Below are 15,964 nucleotides of genomic sequence, written 5' to 3'. Positions count from 1 at the left end.
AAACCACTAGACACTTGACACGTGTCTTGTACGGACCCCACTAACGGATTCCATCCAAGAATCCGTTACATGGTGGTGAAATCCAATTTTTGGATTTTTTTGTGGTATTATAATTAAAGTTTGAGAATTTGTGGTGTTATAATCCATTTTTTGTAAAATTTGTGGTGTTATTTTCAAAAAAATCCTATTACTTATTATAGAAGGGTGACATTACTTTTATGGACATCCTATTTAAACTTGCATAATTATTGATATGACATGAATTTACAACCTCATTATTGTTGAATTCATTCATCCCCACCACATCACTTAATTTACATTGCCTTCAGATAGGTAACATAACTCTTATGGACATTTTCTAACATATACATGACTATTAATCCCGTACAAAGAAAAGAAATGACATGTTCACACAATCGGATCACTTAAACTGTAAAACACAAATATTCATCACCCAAAAGTTGGTAAATCTATAGATTTATATGAACAGAATTTTTTTTTTTTAAAAAAAAAAACTCTAATTACACGGAACAGTTCCAATTAAACAAAAATCAAATTCTGTCACAATCTAAAATTGCAATAAACTTAATCCATTATAGCAAAACAATTAATCATCTTAACCCACAAAATAATCAAGCAATTGATAATAGGGGAGAATCGAGGCTTAAGAGCGTGTTTGGGTGAAAAGGACTTTGAAAGGTTGGAATTTGAAAGTGGTGGGCATCTTAATCCTCCAGCTACTTGTTGTGTTAAAGCCGCTATTTTATTGTTATTGTTCTTTGGAAAATTTGTAAATTGCAGTCATTTAAAGTTTGTATTTTGCAAATTGCAGTCATTTAATTTTATTTTTTTTGCAAATTGCAACCCAAAAGTTCGTATAAATTGTAAATTGCAGCCCGATTCAATTTTTTCATCGGTTTACATGTTGAAAAATCTTTGGTTAAGGTTTTAGGGGTCATTTTATCCCTTAGGAACCCGAATTGAGCTCGAAATTAGCAAAAAAATAACGTAAATGTCTCATATTTACAGTTTTCCACAAATCGATACACTTTTATTACGCAAAACGAGATACTTGCGTTATTTTTTTTGCTAATTCTAAGCTCAATTCGGACCCCTAAGGGCTAACATGGCCCCTAAAACCTTAATCGAAGATTTTTCAACTTGTAAACCAATGAAAAAGTTGAATCGGACTGCAATTTACAATTTATATGAACTTTTGGGCTGTAATTTACAAAAAAATTTAAATGGCTGCAATTTGCAAATTTTCCTTGTTCTTTTGAGCTTTTTCTTTCTCTTCTTCCTCTGCTAGACCTATTGTGATCGTGTTAGAATTGTCTCAACATATAATTACCTGATATCAACTTGTAATATTTTTTAACGATAATTAGAGATATTAACAATTAAACTTGTTCATTGGATTATGTAATAAAAGAAACTTGTCAACTAAAAAGCATGACTTCATGAGGACTAAAAAAACACTAGTATAAGGCTGTTTGTAGTTGAATGTTCTTTCAATTAGATTGTTCTTTTTTATTGATTGTTCTTTATGTTGGATTGATGAGTTGATTGTTGTTTATGATCTTTTACTATTTATATGGGTATAATTGTTTTCCTCCCTATGTTCATTTAATTGATCTATGTATTTTCAATTGTGTTAGTTCTTTACTCCATGTGTCCCTAAATAATTGACACAATTAAAACTGTGCACAAATGCTGATATATCAGTTTAATCTTATTCTTATATAAATAAATATTAATAGAAATTATTAAAAAAAAAATATTATAAAACTTTATATTAATACCCATCTAACGATATATTTCATGATTGATAGACAATATCTATAGAATATTCTCATCTTAGGTTTAGAATGTATTTTGTATAAGATTATTTTTATTACGTTAGTAAAAAAAGTATAGTCAAAGTTAATGTATGCATAGTGAAAAAAAATTCAATATGTTAATTATTCTAAGACAGATGGAGTATATTTTATGTTCCATTATACTTTTCTGTCCTTTATATTATAGGTAAAGGCGTAAAGCATGATGTAGCAGTTCAGTGACATTAGTAGTGCCTGAACTTTACCTGAGGTATGATTGTACAAAGAAGGTTGCACGGCCCGGGTCTTCTTCAGGTATGAACGTACCCCAGCGCCTTAAACCTAGATGCAATGAGGTAACAGCAATGGTTAAGAAATTAGTTCATAGAAATAATGGCGATAGATGGAATTCCCAGACTCTGCCTAGGCTCTCGTTAGCTGTCTGCAAACTTTCTTCAATCAACAAGAAATGATCATAAACTTTTGAATGCACGGATTGAGACAATTAAGTCGCATTTTCATAATGTAATCCAAGCTCATTCAATATATTCGAGACCAGTCTCTCTCTGTACTATTAATCACAAATTTTTACAAAGCTGAAAACTGGTCATACTGAACTTTTCAAGCAAAGGAAGGTTGGTATTACATAATGTAGTATATAACATCTGACACTACGGATTATTGGAGGAGGTTAAACTGAGATCGCCTTCATCATCCACATTTTGTCGCATGCTGTTGTTTCTGCCAGATGACAAGGCCCTAGTTCTATCCTCACCAATCTCAAGTTTGCATAGAGGACATGAAGCATTGATTTTTAACCATTTGTCCACACACTCGGTGTGAAAGAGATGGGTGCAAGGCAGTTCCCTTAACTCGTCATTGTCCACATAAGCTGCCAAGCATATACAACAAAGCTGCATCCAAATTTAAGAGAGAAACCATGAGTAGCTAATTCTAAGCTGAAAATTCACAAAACAGACAAGCTGTACGATTATTGAACAGAAAGAAGAATTGGAAACATTTGCTCAAGGATGCGAAAGAAGAAGAGGAACATGACATTAATAGTAAAAAAAAATTCCTTTTGAGTGCTACACGGTCAATCTACAAGTGGTAAGGATATGTAAAATCACTTATATGTGAACGATCACTGATCTGTGACCTTGTGGCATGGATATGTAAAATTAACTTCTATGTCATTACTACCCATATGCATTCCTTCAAAAGATCAGAGTAAGAACATTTAACTTATCCTGTTATTTATTCTCCTATTGTCCCTCCATCAACCAGATGATTAGCAAATTACTTTAAGCTTCCTAATCCAAATTTCTTTAACCCCAGCCATGATTATAAAATCATTAAAATTGAATCGAATGAAACTAATTACACGACACTTACAGCATCTTCTCCAGATATGACGCACTCATTCTGAGCTCCATCAGCCAAAATGTCATCTTTGCTAGCCTTCAAGCATATCTGTTCATCATCAATGCTCCCATTTTTTCTTGACTTAAATTTGTAGGTCGGTAGAGCATCAATAGTTTCTATACTTGCTCCTCTGGGTTTTGAGAGATCTTCTCGAATACCCATCACTGAAATAATACAGGGCAAGCAGCAGAATATGGTAGCACATAATAGGAATGGCAGCGCATACCCAATGCAGCTGAAGGTAAGGAAGACTATACATAACCTGCATAGGGCACAAAGACTTAGTTCACATGAGGTATAAAGATGTAGAAGATTAATGGAAACTAATTACGGTTATGTACCTGTACAGCTTTGGAGCTACTGAGGGAGAGGAATGTGCCCCAAAAATCCACACATTACCCACAACAAACCACACTGCAAAGAAGCAGTCCAAGGCCATCTTGAAGTGATCCACTACTCCATTGAGTCTGCAAATGAAAAGTTTTCTTATTTAGTAATGACGAAATCATTTTATGTCAACTTACAAAGAAATTGACCAAATATCTTACCCAAGACATGGAAATTTATAGGCTACATATTCATCCTAGTTTAGATATTGGCCAGCTATTTTATTGACTGGATATCCTTATTACCCACTCTGAGTTTTACTATTTCTTCTTTTCTTTTTACTGTAGCTATTTTATCATTACCATTCCCTTCACTTCGTGATGCATATGCCATAAAATAGTATTTGGAAATGCTTCAAAAAAAAATTCACTCCACGTATGACCTACATAGGCTAGATTTAAGTCCTTACAACTCCACCCTATTGGAAGACCATAAGGGTAAAATAATCAACCTGAAGCTTTCAAGCTTTTGCAAGACACAGTAATCCGGAAAAAAGACTTAGATTCACATATGAAAACAGTCTTTCTTAGTTCAAAGTTCTATGATGTCAGCTTGACTACTATAAAAGCCAATCCACCAAAGGAAAGAGGTCTCCTGGACTACTACAATAATTAAATTGTTGCCTCTGTTAATCATTGTCTTTCAGCAACAGAGTTAAAATGAGAAAATAAACAGATTAGGCAGTCACATAGATATCCTTTCGAATTTTCTTCCTTACATCCATGATCTATCAGTGAATCCCTCGATCCACCACATACACTACTCATTCAACCACAAAAGAGTTGAGCAATTTAGCCTTGATGTTTCAAAGCTTGAAAGGTCCGAAGTACAAGCCAAAAATTTATCATGAAAGTTTTCACGAACTCAATAACCCAGCATCAGTCATCCTAGTTCTCTATATATTACAAATTTGAGTTTAAAACATGGAGAACATGGATGTTATGCAAAGTATCAAAATGGCATAGACTTCATATGTTGCACACTGTAAATGGTTTAACTTAGTCAGCAGTCAGCACATGATAAAAGGGCACCTGTCTTAAGCACTAAACACCAAACTACCAATTAGATCTTCAGAAAATTGGTATAGATTAACTACAGTATCTCATATTGCGAGTGACCCCCCCCCCCCCCTTCTCTGTAATTCTTTCACCATTGGCATCAACAACCAGTTAAATCCAAGTGACTAGTGCAGTCCAATTTATTCTTGTCCTCCCCTTGTTCTATAAGGGAAAATTTCTCTAACAAATACTTTGTAATGAAATAAAATGCACACATTCTTTTTTATCTCATTAAGGACGGTCACTTTTTGGGTTATTCAAATAATAGAGAATTGGTCATTTTAAAACAAGCAAACAAACAATCAAACAAAAAAAGACATGCTGAAACAGTGATATCTACATGCAGTAGTAGCAGCACCAAAGAATGAAACACTCATCAAAAGCATAGTTATGCTTTCTAGAAAACTAAAAATTCCCTAATAACTAGCCCTACTGCACTTGGTGAAGATTTTCCTCCAAGATTTTAGTCGTCAATAATTATAAAAATTTGGACTAGAATGCATGTAACAGAAAAAGGAACTTTCAGTTAAAAGAAAGATTGCATCTAAGAACACATATGCTCTATTAACCAAATCAGAACGGTGCAGATCATATCATTTATGACAAGACATCAACAATAAGATTTCATCATAACTGGGCTACTAACTCAATCAAATAGATGTTTACTCTTTTCTCTCCTCTGATAAGCATCTTTTTGGTGTGACGGCAGCTAAGGTTAATAAAGAAACTACTCAAGACTAGACATACCATATTTTAGCTCTTGCCCCATCAGCCAAGATTGCCTTTGGAAATGAAAGAAATAGCTTACCGTACACTAATTCTTCGTCTCATTTGACTGTTTCTAGAAACTATACGTGAATTGTCATGGCTATTTACTTCTTGATTTAGAGGTGATGTGGAAACAGTGGCTTCAGCATTGACACTCTCTGAGGAACTCTGATGTGCTTGAACTGAAAATCGATCACGACCACGGCTGCAATTGCGAAGACGCCAATAAAGAATAGGAAGTGTTGCAAGACAACCACATGCATAGCCCACAACCCAAGCAAATAGCGGGGCATCTGAACTCTTATATCTTGACAAGGACAGAATAACTACAGAAGCAACAATTTGAGCAAGAGTGACAATCAGCTCAACTGAGATCCATAGACCAGAATTCAATGGGCTGGTGTAACCATAAGAATCACCTCTCCCCACATAAGAGGGGTTTCCAGAGCTATTTCTTCCGGAAGAAGACTGTGGTGAGCTGGTTTGTTGTGTACTACTCGAAGGTCTATCTACAGTATCATGAGATTCTGCTTGATTCGATATACTAGAAGGAGCATCAACAACAACAATATCAATTACATGCTGATGGCCTTCATGATCTTCCAAACGCTCCATAAGTAAAGGGAACTGGTCTCTGGATGTCTCACTATGTAATGCCAGCAGGGGAATGCCCATCTAAATCTGAAAACAAAAGCGAGTAGGATGGGCGTAGCATAGAGAGCCCGGTATATTTATACTTGCTCTATGCCTTTCAATTTCCCTCCTTTTACAAGTAGAGTCAGCTTACGTTCTGCATCAGTCACCAGACATCACTGAACACCTAGCACCAGCAAAATAAAGAACCTTCATTTTGCTTGAACAGCCAAACAAAGTCTAAAAGGACAGCATATACAAGATCACAACTTCACAAGTGTTGTGGCAAATTGATGAAATTGCAAATCTATTACTCAACCAGAATTTCACACACCAAACAAAAATTACTCTTAAAAAAACAAACAATTTCACATGCTCTCAAACAATATTTGCTTAAATAAGAGGTACCCATTTTCTATTTTCTGCAAATTTACAAGAATCCTCACTTTTTTTAACCTTGTTTTCCAGAAATCCAAATGGGGTTATTGCAGATCCATATATTAAGCAACAACTAAATCTCATTCCATAAATTATCATAAACCTCAATCTAATAAGAAAAAAATTCAATGAAAATTTTCCAATTAAACCCAACAAAAAAACACAAAAATAAATAAATAAATCATTGTGTAATAAAACCCCATTACATAAATTCGAGCTAAGCACAAACCCATCAGTGGGAAAGCACACAATTCCTGAGAAATTACAAATTTGATGAACTTCAACAGTAAAAAAGTTAAGCTGAAACACTAAAAAAAGGCATAATCCAAGCAAATTGTGCTAAATTAAGCAGAAGATACAGAATTAAATCAAGCAAGCAACACAGAAAGAAAAGTAATATACGTGCTAAAAAAAGTAGAGAAAATTAGAGAAAATGATGGGAATCTTACAAATTTGGTCTGACAAGTTTCAGATTTCTGAGCTGATACTCATTCTGGGTAATTAAGCTTTTGCAAAATACGTAGCAGATTTTGGTTTGAGTATTCCTACTTCACACTATGACGCAAAACATAGAAAAAGGGGCTGAATACAAGCTTAATAACGGTAGTAGTATGTTTGTTAATGTTATCTTACCCAATTGCCTCAACCATAGAATTTAGTGTGCCCTATGTACTATGTTAGTATGCGTATGACTATACGAGTGTTCAAATCAGATATTTTGTTAAAAGAAAGTGCTTTTGCCTTTTTAGCCTGAGTGTCTACATGTTTCGTCAATGTCTTAGTATTGAAATTTCTACTTAAATATTTGAGATAAAATGAAGAGTATGAGTAACATAAATTGGGGACTTACAGGAGAAATTGACAACTTCACTTGGATGATTTGGATTTTTTTTAAAATTCTAAAATTGTTCTTGTTGAGATTGTAGATACGAATGCCCAATTTAATCATTTTAATTTCATTATTTATGGTTAAAATAGCAAAGGAAAATTTTGTTGCAACTTCAAAGTAATTTTTTTATTCGTATAATATCCAAAATAATGATTTATTCAAGTTTTTTTTTATTATTCCCCAATGACAAATTCATCTTCATAAAAGTCATTCGTTTGGTATTTGATTATTATTTATTATTAAGGAAAAATTGGAGGTTTCTTTTAGTAAAAAGGTAAAAGTATTGATCTCAAAGAGTTGATTGGTATTTTGAAAATGAGACAAGTAGATAAGCACAAGAAGTATTTAGGGATCCCATTGATCAATAGAAGAATACAGAAGTCAATGTTTGGGGCCCTAGCTTCTAACAGACATAGTTTGGAAAAAAAAAATTGAGGAGGGAAGGAGAAGTTGTTCTCCAAAACAAGGATAGAAGTTTTGCTTAAAGTGGTAAAAAATTAGAGATTTTTACGATTAAATTTATGCATCGACAAATGTGATAAAAGAAACGTACCAACTAATTTCAACATAGAAGATAATAAAAAGCTTGACCTTTAAGGTAATAGTATTTTACATATAATTTTAAGCATAAACACTAGTAATTATAAAGTTTTACCTATAACCTACGAAGTACTCTGTAATATTTTGTATTATTCAAACAAAGACAAATTGGAGTTTAAAAAAAGCAAGGATTTTTCTAAGCTATGCCCTTAAGGTTGTTGAGTTTCTAACGTGTGTCCATGTTTTTTCTAAATTACAAGTTGTACCTCTAACTTCAGTTGTTTAATCAACCGCTACCCTTTAATGTTATTTGACGTTAATAATTTTAATAAGAAGTAATAAGAAGGAGATTGAGAAAAAAGAAGAAGAAATACATTGAGAGCTTAACATATCAATGGTTGTTTTAAGTAGAAAGAAGAAAACGTAGATGAGAAAATGGGGAAAAAATGCTTAATGTGAATCCCTTTATATAACTCTAATCCAATTTGAACATGAAATTTCTTTCCAAAGTGCGTGGGGTAATTCACATTTAACACAACTACTAATGTCGGGTTAACGTAAAAGCGAGTTAACGTAAAAGAGTATAATTAGATAATCAACTTAAGTTGGAGGGCACATCTTGTAATTTTGAAAAAGCACAGGCACACCTTAGAAACTCAATAACCATGGGGCATAGCTTAGAATCCCCACTCCCCAAAAAAAGAAGGCAGAAAACAAGAAATCATACTTTTTTATTTCTTCATGTTGAAACTTTCTACTCCATCCATTTTTTAATAAGTGTTCCATGTTAACTTTTTATTCAAGTTAAGCATATACTACATTGTTTTGACCAATGTTTATGCTTTATACCTAAGATTAAATATAGTCATGTGTGTAATGGTTAAATTTGTCTAAAGGTGTAGTTTTCGTATATAAAATATCTATAGCTTATACTTATTACTAATTGGATCGGTCAAAATAGAGCACTTATTAAAAGAACGGATGAAGTAATGGTTATTCCCCCCTCCCCCCCCCCCCAAAAAAAAAAAAAAAAAAAAAAAAAAAAAAAAAATTAAAAAAAAATTATCCGACCTGCCGGAATCGAACCAGCGACCTAAAGATTAGCTGTGATTACCACTACAGTCTTCCGCTCTGCCAACTGAGCTAAGGTCGGATTATTGATAATCTTTGGAGGATAAATCAAATAACGGCTTTTGCAATTTCAAATATGAAAAAGACAAGAAAGATGGTCCAAATCTTAAAATAATTTGATTACCTCTAATTTGAAGACTACAAAGAGGAAAATGTAACCCCCACACTAACTATATACAAAGAAAAGATGAAAACCCAAAGTTCATGCCTTTTGTTATTAATCCATTATAAATAAAACTAGAAGGGTCATCTCAACTTGAAACTCATTTTAGTTTCGTTAGTTGCGAACGATTCACATTAGTAAAAGAGGATAGGTAACTACTACTTTGAATTTTATTATGCAGAAGAGAAATTCCTAATATCCCAATTGATAAGATTTTAATTTAATATATATGCCATCTTTTTTTGACCTTGGATTTGCCTATGGCATTAGAGTTCGGGTTACTAGCCTTTTGTTAATAATATGTGTTTTTTGCTTCCATTTAATATCAATTCGCAATTGTTATTAAAATATGGTCGGATACACATATATTAAGAATTAAGTACAATTATTTGAATATAGAGGTTTGAAATGCATAATAGTATGAATTAGTACAATGGATAGCTAATGTTGCATTGATTAATTTTAGAATTTTTCAAGAGTGGATCAGAATTGTTTTTCATTATTACTTCTTGCATTTCTGAATACTGATAACATTTTGTTTAACACACTTGTCACAACAACAACTGATTTTTATGTATTACTAGTAAGAAAACATGGTCAAAATTATTCTTACTTCTTTGCCCTCAGCCCAAGTGCCATTTGTAGAAAGTCAAAATCTATAATCGTTTTTACAAATATTATTTTGCCATGCATTATCTTGTGTACATAAGCTCTTGTAGACGCTTTATACGTAAAAGTTTAAACCATGTAGGTACCGAATGTTGGGGCTCCAACCCAAGACCCACTCGAGACGGCTTGTACTTTAGAACATGTATGTAAATATCAAATGAATAAATGTATTAAACTTTAGTTTGTTTGATTAATTATTTCCTTTGACCGAAAAATGCAAATGAGCTACGTTCATTCGTTCAAGTTATTAAAAGGTTATACTATATTTTTGATTTTTTTTTTTTTGAAGCAAGTTATACTATATTTTAAGTACTACTTCGTATGTATTTAATATTATTTTTACTTCACATATATAGCTGGGTTTTTTTAGCTAAGTTATTTAAAGGAAAAACTCTCAAATATCAATTATCTACCTTGAAGTTATTTAAATAAATGACTAATTATTTCTATTAGCCAAAGAAAAAAGCGCAAATGAGCTAAACTTTAAGTTAATTAGAGTATGTTATTTTTAAAAGGGAGAAGGAAAAAAATGATCTGTTAGGATCAGGATATTGAACCTGACGTGAATCGAACACGCAACCTTCTGATCTGGAGTCAGACGCGCTACCATTGCGCCACAGATCCCTGTTGAATATTTTTACATTTTTTTATTATTTATACTAATTTTCCCATTATGAACTAACAGAATAAAATACCATACTCATTGTGAGTCTTATGAGCAACGATTTTTTATCATCTTATGTCATACAAAGTATATAATTGGATATGGTCCAAAGTTTGATCAAATTTATGTCTCAATATTAGGAATTGGGTTTATTTTCCATTTTCAAAATAATTCTGGGTATAAGCATAATTTGATCGCCTAAAAACTCGCATCTACCAGAAATTGAGCTTATCTTCTCCAAGCCTACGGGAGTGACTTTGATGGAAGTTGTGCAATATAGACACTAGGATTTGGAATTGTTGATCTCATTACTCCAATCCAGAGACCAAGTATAAAAAGATCTAAACAAAAGCATCTTTTAAATGATGAAATTCGTCTACTACTACCTCCGTTAATTATTATGTGCAACAAAGATTTTTTTTTTTTTTTTTTTTATTATTATTATTATTTTTATTATTATTTTTGTAAAGAACGGTTGCAACAAAAAAATATTTTATGTCTCCTTTGTTGCACATAATAATTAATGGAGGTAGTAAACAATAATCACTGTCAAAAAAAAAAAAAAAAAAAAAAAAACAATAATAGCAAATCATTACTGTATTAGCTGATGTTTAAAGTAACAATTCAAAGCTTAAGCCTCCAGAACTTTTAGCAAAATATTCTTATATCTGCACATTCTGTGCTTGCTTTGCAGAACAATACAGATGTAAATCATGTAATTCAATTCGGAAGAGTAATTTAAAAGAAAAACTATCAGCAATTGATTTGATGATACAAAACTAGCTTTGTGCGTCTAGTACAATAACACTCTTTCAAAAAAATTAACTCCAGTAGAAAATCCAGTAAAGAATAAGTATAAAAATAATAATAATAAATAAAATAAAATACATGGAAACCAGAAAAGCGAAAATTGCAAAATTCATCTGCTTCATTCCTTGTCAAAACAGAAGCAAAAATGGGGGATGAATCAGATAATCCAGATTGCAGCATTATAATATTATAGCCTCTAAATTGGATGTAACGAGGAGCTATAACAAGATATAGTACAGTATACAGGAAAGGTCTCTCAGTCATCAACTTCAGCCTTGATCTCCTTCTGAAGGTCCTCCTTATACTCTTCAAACGATCCAGGAAACGTTCTCACTGTCCCATTATCAACAATCCAGATCTGGCTCCTCTCTTCATCATCACAAACCCGTGAAATCAGCCGAGAATCATGACTAACTAACACAACACCCCCGGTGAATTCATCTAGCGCGTCAGCAAGAGCATCGATACTCTGCATATCCAAGTGATTTGTGGGTTCATCTAACATTAGTATATGGGGCTTTGACATTGATATGGAAGTAAAAACCACCCGAGCTTTTTGACCTCCTGATAATTTTGCTATTGGGCTAAGGTGGTTATGACTAGAAAGCCCAAATTTCCCAAGCTTAGCTCGGACAGCTTCTTGCTTGCTCATCCCTTCTTGGTCAGGGTGTAAACGAAGGAGATATTGAACAGGGTTTTCATCCATTGTTAAAAGATCAACAAAGTGCTGTGAATACCTTCCTATCCTCAGCTTCTGACTCTGCCTCGACTCCCCTTCACTTGGGCTCAAATCACCTGCCAAAAGATTGAGCAGGGTTGATTTGCCAGCACCATTGGGCCCCACTATAGCAACTCGGGTACCCATATCAATACCCACATCAACATTTGAAAGCCTGAAATCAGGTCGGTTAGGGTAGCTAAAACTGACTTCAATGAGCTGAAGTAGTGGAGGAGTGAGCTCAGTGGGTTCTGGGAAGTGAAACTCCACTGTATAATCTCTCCATTTGCTCGGGGCTTCTTGCACTGCTTCATCTTCATCCACTTTTCCTTTTGATTTTTTCTTAGACACTTCTTTTGCTGCTGCAAACTTTGCTCTCTCTTTCACCTTCTGCTGCTGAGCCTGGTTTCCAGCCCTTTTCGCGGCTTTCAATTGCTTTTCATATACCTCATACTTTTTATTCATCTCTTTTCGACGCTGTTCATATCCACTCTCGAAGTCATCAAAATTACCCCTGTATAAATGAAGCTTCATATCATGAAGATGTATAACCTCATTACAGACAGTGTTGAGGAAGTCACGGTCATGGGAGACAACAATGAGAGTTTTCTTCCACCGGCATAAATACTCTTCTAACCAAAGAACTGCTCTAAGGTCAAGATGGTTGGTTGGTTCATCAAGCAACAGAAGAGTAGGTTGCATAAATAGTGCCCTGGCCAGGGAGATTCTCATTCTCCATCCTCCGCTGAATGACTTGGTAGGGCGTTCCTGCATATCCTTGGTGAACCCTAAACCAGCCAGGATTTTAGATGCCTGAGCCTCAGCGGCATCTGCATCCAACAAATTCAGCTGCTCATATAATTCAGCAAGTCTCTCACCTGCATCATCCTCACCATTATCATCATTGACACCATCCTCCGCAGAAGAAACATTCTGCAAAGATGCAGCCTCTTTCCTCAGTCTCACCAATTCTTCATTGGCTGAAACAACTGCTTCAAGCGCTGATCTGTCATCACCAACTATTTCTTGTTCAACCAGTAAAACATCAATATTTTTAGGCACCGGAATCTTTCTCCAGGCTAAAAGCTTCAAAAGGGTAGACTTCCCCATTCCATTGGGCCCAACCAAACCATACCTTTTTCCATGAGAGATTTTTAATGATGCATTCTTTAAAAGTTCTTTTCCCCGAGCGGAAACTGAAAAGTTCTCAATTGTAATATCTTTGACGTTAGCATCAGCATCATCTCCGCCCTCGAGAACAGAAGCCCGACTTCCAATGACAACAGTGAATGCATCACGATCATCCTTCAAGGCCTCTCTTTTTGCAAGTTCAGCAGCTTGAGCAGCCAGCATGTCTTTTTTCTCTCGTTTCTTCAACTCTTTATCAGTTATAGAAGAACCAATGATCTTGGATTCTGTCTGCTGCTGTAATGAGCTTTGCTTCTCATCCAGCTGTCGCTCTTCTTCTAAGCCATAGTAATCATCATCATCATCTGATGGAGGAAGATCTATATCATCAGTATAAGATGAAGCTTGTGCCTTTGGCTTGGGTTTACTCGACACAGATGCCTTTTTTGTTTTCTCTGGCTTTTGATCCATGCTAGCAAGCATTGCTGAAACAGAAAACTTTTCTTTCTTCCCGTCTTTAGAACTAGCTGATTGACCTCTTGAAGTGCCTCCAGCATCATCAGATTTTTTCTTTCCCATTAGAAACAATAGCTGCAGCAAAAAAAAAAAAAAGGCTAGTCATTAATTTTTATTTTTTATACAAATAACTTCTTGTTCTTTGCCAACAAAAAAGGCTGTATAAACACACAAAATCATCTCATGGTTCGGGTCACATTAAGAGACTAAAGCACATGGCAGGTCTTTGCAACCATTTCAAATATCTTTTCTTTATCACAGCTGAATAAAGTCAAAGTTCCATAGAATTGTGTTATATATAACTTACTTAACTTACTTCAAACACATAAGTTCCAATAGGTACCATTCGTACCAATAAATTCAAGCAGCTACAATAGACTCCAATAAATTAAGTTAACCTACGTTAAGATGTGCCAGATTCAGTAACAGAACACACCATTAAGACTTAAGAGTATGTCCCAATCCCAAGGAATACAAGTTTACGCGAAAATAATCTTAAGCCGCCATCCAAGTACAAATTATTTAAGACTCTGACCCTCACTCTGTATAAATTTGGTATAGTTGCATTCTCATTTGGAACCTTCAGCAGGATAATGAAGTCAAACGTTCATAGGTTTTAATACAATTCCCAAGAGCACTCATCCACAAACTGAATTCTATTAGAACTAATATGCTTACATTCACTGAAATGTTATCCCAAAGATCTAGGACCAAAAGCAGTTATCCATGACCATTGAATAAGTTTCCTCATCTTGAGTTGGAATAAAACCCTAGATTGTAATTCTCCATCATCAGATAAATATGGAAGCACTTCAAAAATGCTTTTGTTGGGGGGAGAGGGGAGAGGGGGGAGGGGGGGGTGACGTAGTGTTGGTACTGACAAAAGCAGTCATACTTCACACTACAACTTCCTTAATGAAAAAAAAAAATCTTAATAATAACAGGCTTGTTTCATTGACGAAGCTCATCTTACAAAACTAAACATCTCCTACAGCCCTACCATGATAAAACTGTGAACAATGTGTTTGATTTGCTCAATGTCACTTGTCTTGCTTCTACGGTTCTAATAAGAGGGGGTAATTCTTTTAAAACAATACAAGTAATAGAAATTCCCAAGTCTGAATTGATGATGAATGACCGTGATCAGAATGATATCCTCTAAATCATACAGTGAAACAACAAAATTACATCTACTCTCCTGTATTTCAACTCTTAGCATTGCTACAATAGTACAATCCTCAAGACATCATGTAATCAGAATTTACCCGCGATTGAACTCCATGAAATGACACCAGCCCTTATTTAACGACTTAATCCCAAGACTCCCAACAGATAAATTTTAAGGGATACTCAGAAATTCAGCTCCTTTCGATGGCACAATACACCTACACTGCCACACCACCAAACCTCCTGCAAATGTTCTAAATCTTAAGATTCGTAAATAAATACTCGTACAATAAATCGCATTCAGCTAGTCTTCCTCAACTAAATGTCTAAATATATTTATCATAGAAAAAATTTATCCAGGCCGTCCCTTAGCTAGGGAAAAAGGGGCTACCGCCTCGGCGTGGCAGAAAAGATCCAATGATTATAGTTCCGTCCAAACATTAAAGAGTTATAAACAAAACCCTGCAATATATTGGCAAGATGGAAACCAAAGTTGATCCAATCATCAAATTAGGCAAGAAATTCACATAAATTTCTTCTGGTTAAGAATATCAACATAAATTTCACATAACAAATTCTAGCATCAAAATCGTTTGTTATAATCTTTCATAACTTTGTAAGCATAGTTATTAGTTCAAAAATCAACCTTGAAAGAGCCATAAATTGACTATACTGACAATTGAATTAACGATAAACCCTAGATTGTGAAATTGATATACGATGATTAGTGAAAAAAAAAAAAGTAATAAAAGAAAGGGAAAAAAAAAAAAAAACTAACCTTGGAAGCTGTTTTCAATGGAGGAGAGAAAGCTCCGAAACCGCTTCAATGGAGAATTCAGAGTAGGCTTGAAATAAAGGGACGACAGGAGGGTGCTGCCGGTGCTGGAGTAAAAGTGGAAAATTTTATTAGAGGAAGGTCGAACACACACATTTAAGGGGTTCGTTTGACATTGTTGCGGTTTTCAAGACCTGTTCTCATAAGTTGAAATTCAGTTTAGCTTAGCTCAGCAGTTCAGTTCAGTTCAGCTACTAATTTCTTTCTC

At 34.3% G+C, this 15,964-nt stretch overlaps 2 protein-coding genes and 2 non-coding genes across 5 annotated transcripts; all 4 read right to left on the bottom strand.

The window, feature by feature from the left end:
• Window positions 1-2,313: 2,313 nt before the first annotated feature.
• On the bottom strand, window positions 2,314-7,189 carry LOC110703321 (E3 ubiquitin-protein ligase At1g63170-like). 2 transcript variants are annotated; one of them, XM_021881107.1, is made up of 6 exons: window positions 6,976-7,189; window positions 5,875-6,275; window positions 5,496-5,781; window positions 3,584-3,709; window positions 3,213-3,504; window positions 2,314-2,731 (listed from the first exon to the last, which is right to left on the bottom strand). In XM_021881107.1, exons 2-6 carry the CDS (start codon window positions 6,128-6,130, stop codon window positions 2,489-2,491), a joined length of 1,203 nt encoding a protein of 400 aa, XP_021736799.1. In that variant the 5' UTR covers window positions 6,131-6,275; window positions 6,976-7,189; the 3' UTR covers window positions 2,314-2,488. The 2 variants fall into 2 exon arrangements, with proteins under 2 accessions (XP_021736799.1, XP_021736798.1); XM_021881106.1 differs by having other exon boundaries at window positions 5,496-6,275.
• A 1,831-nt stretch (window positions 7,190-9,020) lies between these two features.
• On the bottom strand, window positions 9,021-9,108 carry TRNAY-GUA. The gene is given in 2 exon segments: window positions 9,021-9,056; window positions 9,072-9,108. It is a non-coding gene; the product is annotated as a tRNA-Tyr (tRNA).
• A 1,362-nt stretch (window positions 9,109-10,470) lies between these two features.
• On the bottom strand, window positions 10,471-10,542 carry TRNAW-CCA. Its single transcript has one exon. It is a non-coding gene; the product is annotated as a tRNA-Trp (tRNA).
• A 777-nt stretch (window positions 10,543-11,319) lies between these two features.
• Window positions 11,320-15,877, bottom strand: LOC110703320 (ABC transporter F family member 4-like). The gene is made up of 2 exons (XM_021881105.1): window positions 15,700-15,877; window positions 11,320-13,829 (listed from the first exon to the last, which is right to left on the bottom strand). Exon 2 carries the CDS (start codon window positions 13,815-13,817, stop codon window positions 11,649-11,651), a length of 2,169 nt encoding a protein of 722 aa, XP_021736797.1. The 5' UTR covers window positions 13,818-13,829; window positions 15,700-15,877; the 3' UTR covers window positions 11,320-11,648.
• Window positions 15,878-15,964: the final 87 nt, after the last annotated feature.

This window comes from Chenopodium quinoa, unplaced genomic scaffold (genome assembly GCF_001683475.1).
Source record: "Chenopodium quinoa cultivar QQ74 unplaced genomic scaffold, ASM168347v1, whole genome shotgun sequence".
Lineage (NCBI taxonomy): Eukaryota > Viridiplantae > Streptophyta > Magnoliopsida > Caryophyllales > Amaranthaceae > Chenopodium > Chenopodium quinoa.
The sequence above is the reverse complement of the archived record's forward strand: the minus strand, read 5'-3'. Positions and strand labels throughout refer to the sequence as shown.

Excerpts from the sequence above, each read along its gene's own strand:
- LOC110703321 (XM_021881106.1), bottom strand. The coding sequence starts at position 6,130 with ATGGGCATTCCCCTGCTGGCATTACATAGTGAGACATCCAGAGACCAG. Across the intron at positions 3,505-3,583 it reads GTAGCTCCAAAGCTGTACAG|GTTATGTATAGTCTTCCTTA; the intron begins GTACATAACCGT and ends TGCCCTATGCAG. Across the intron at positions 2,732-3,212 it reads TCATATCTGGAGAAGATGCT|CTTTGTTGTATATGCTTGGC; the intron begins GTAAGTGTCGTG and ends ATTTGGATGCAG.
- LOC110703320 (XM_021881105.1), bottom strand. The coding sequence starts at position 13,817 with ATGGGAAAGAAAAAATCTGATGATGCTGGAGGCACTTCAAGAGGTCAA.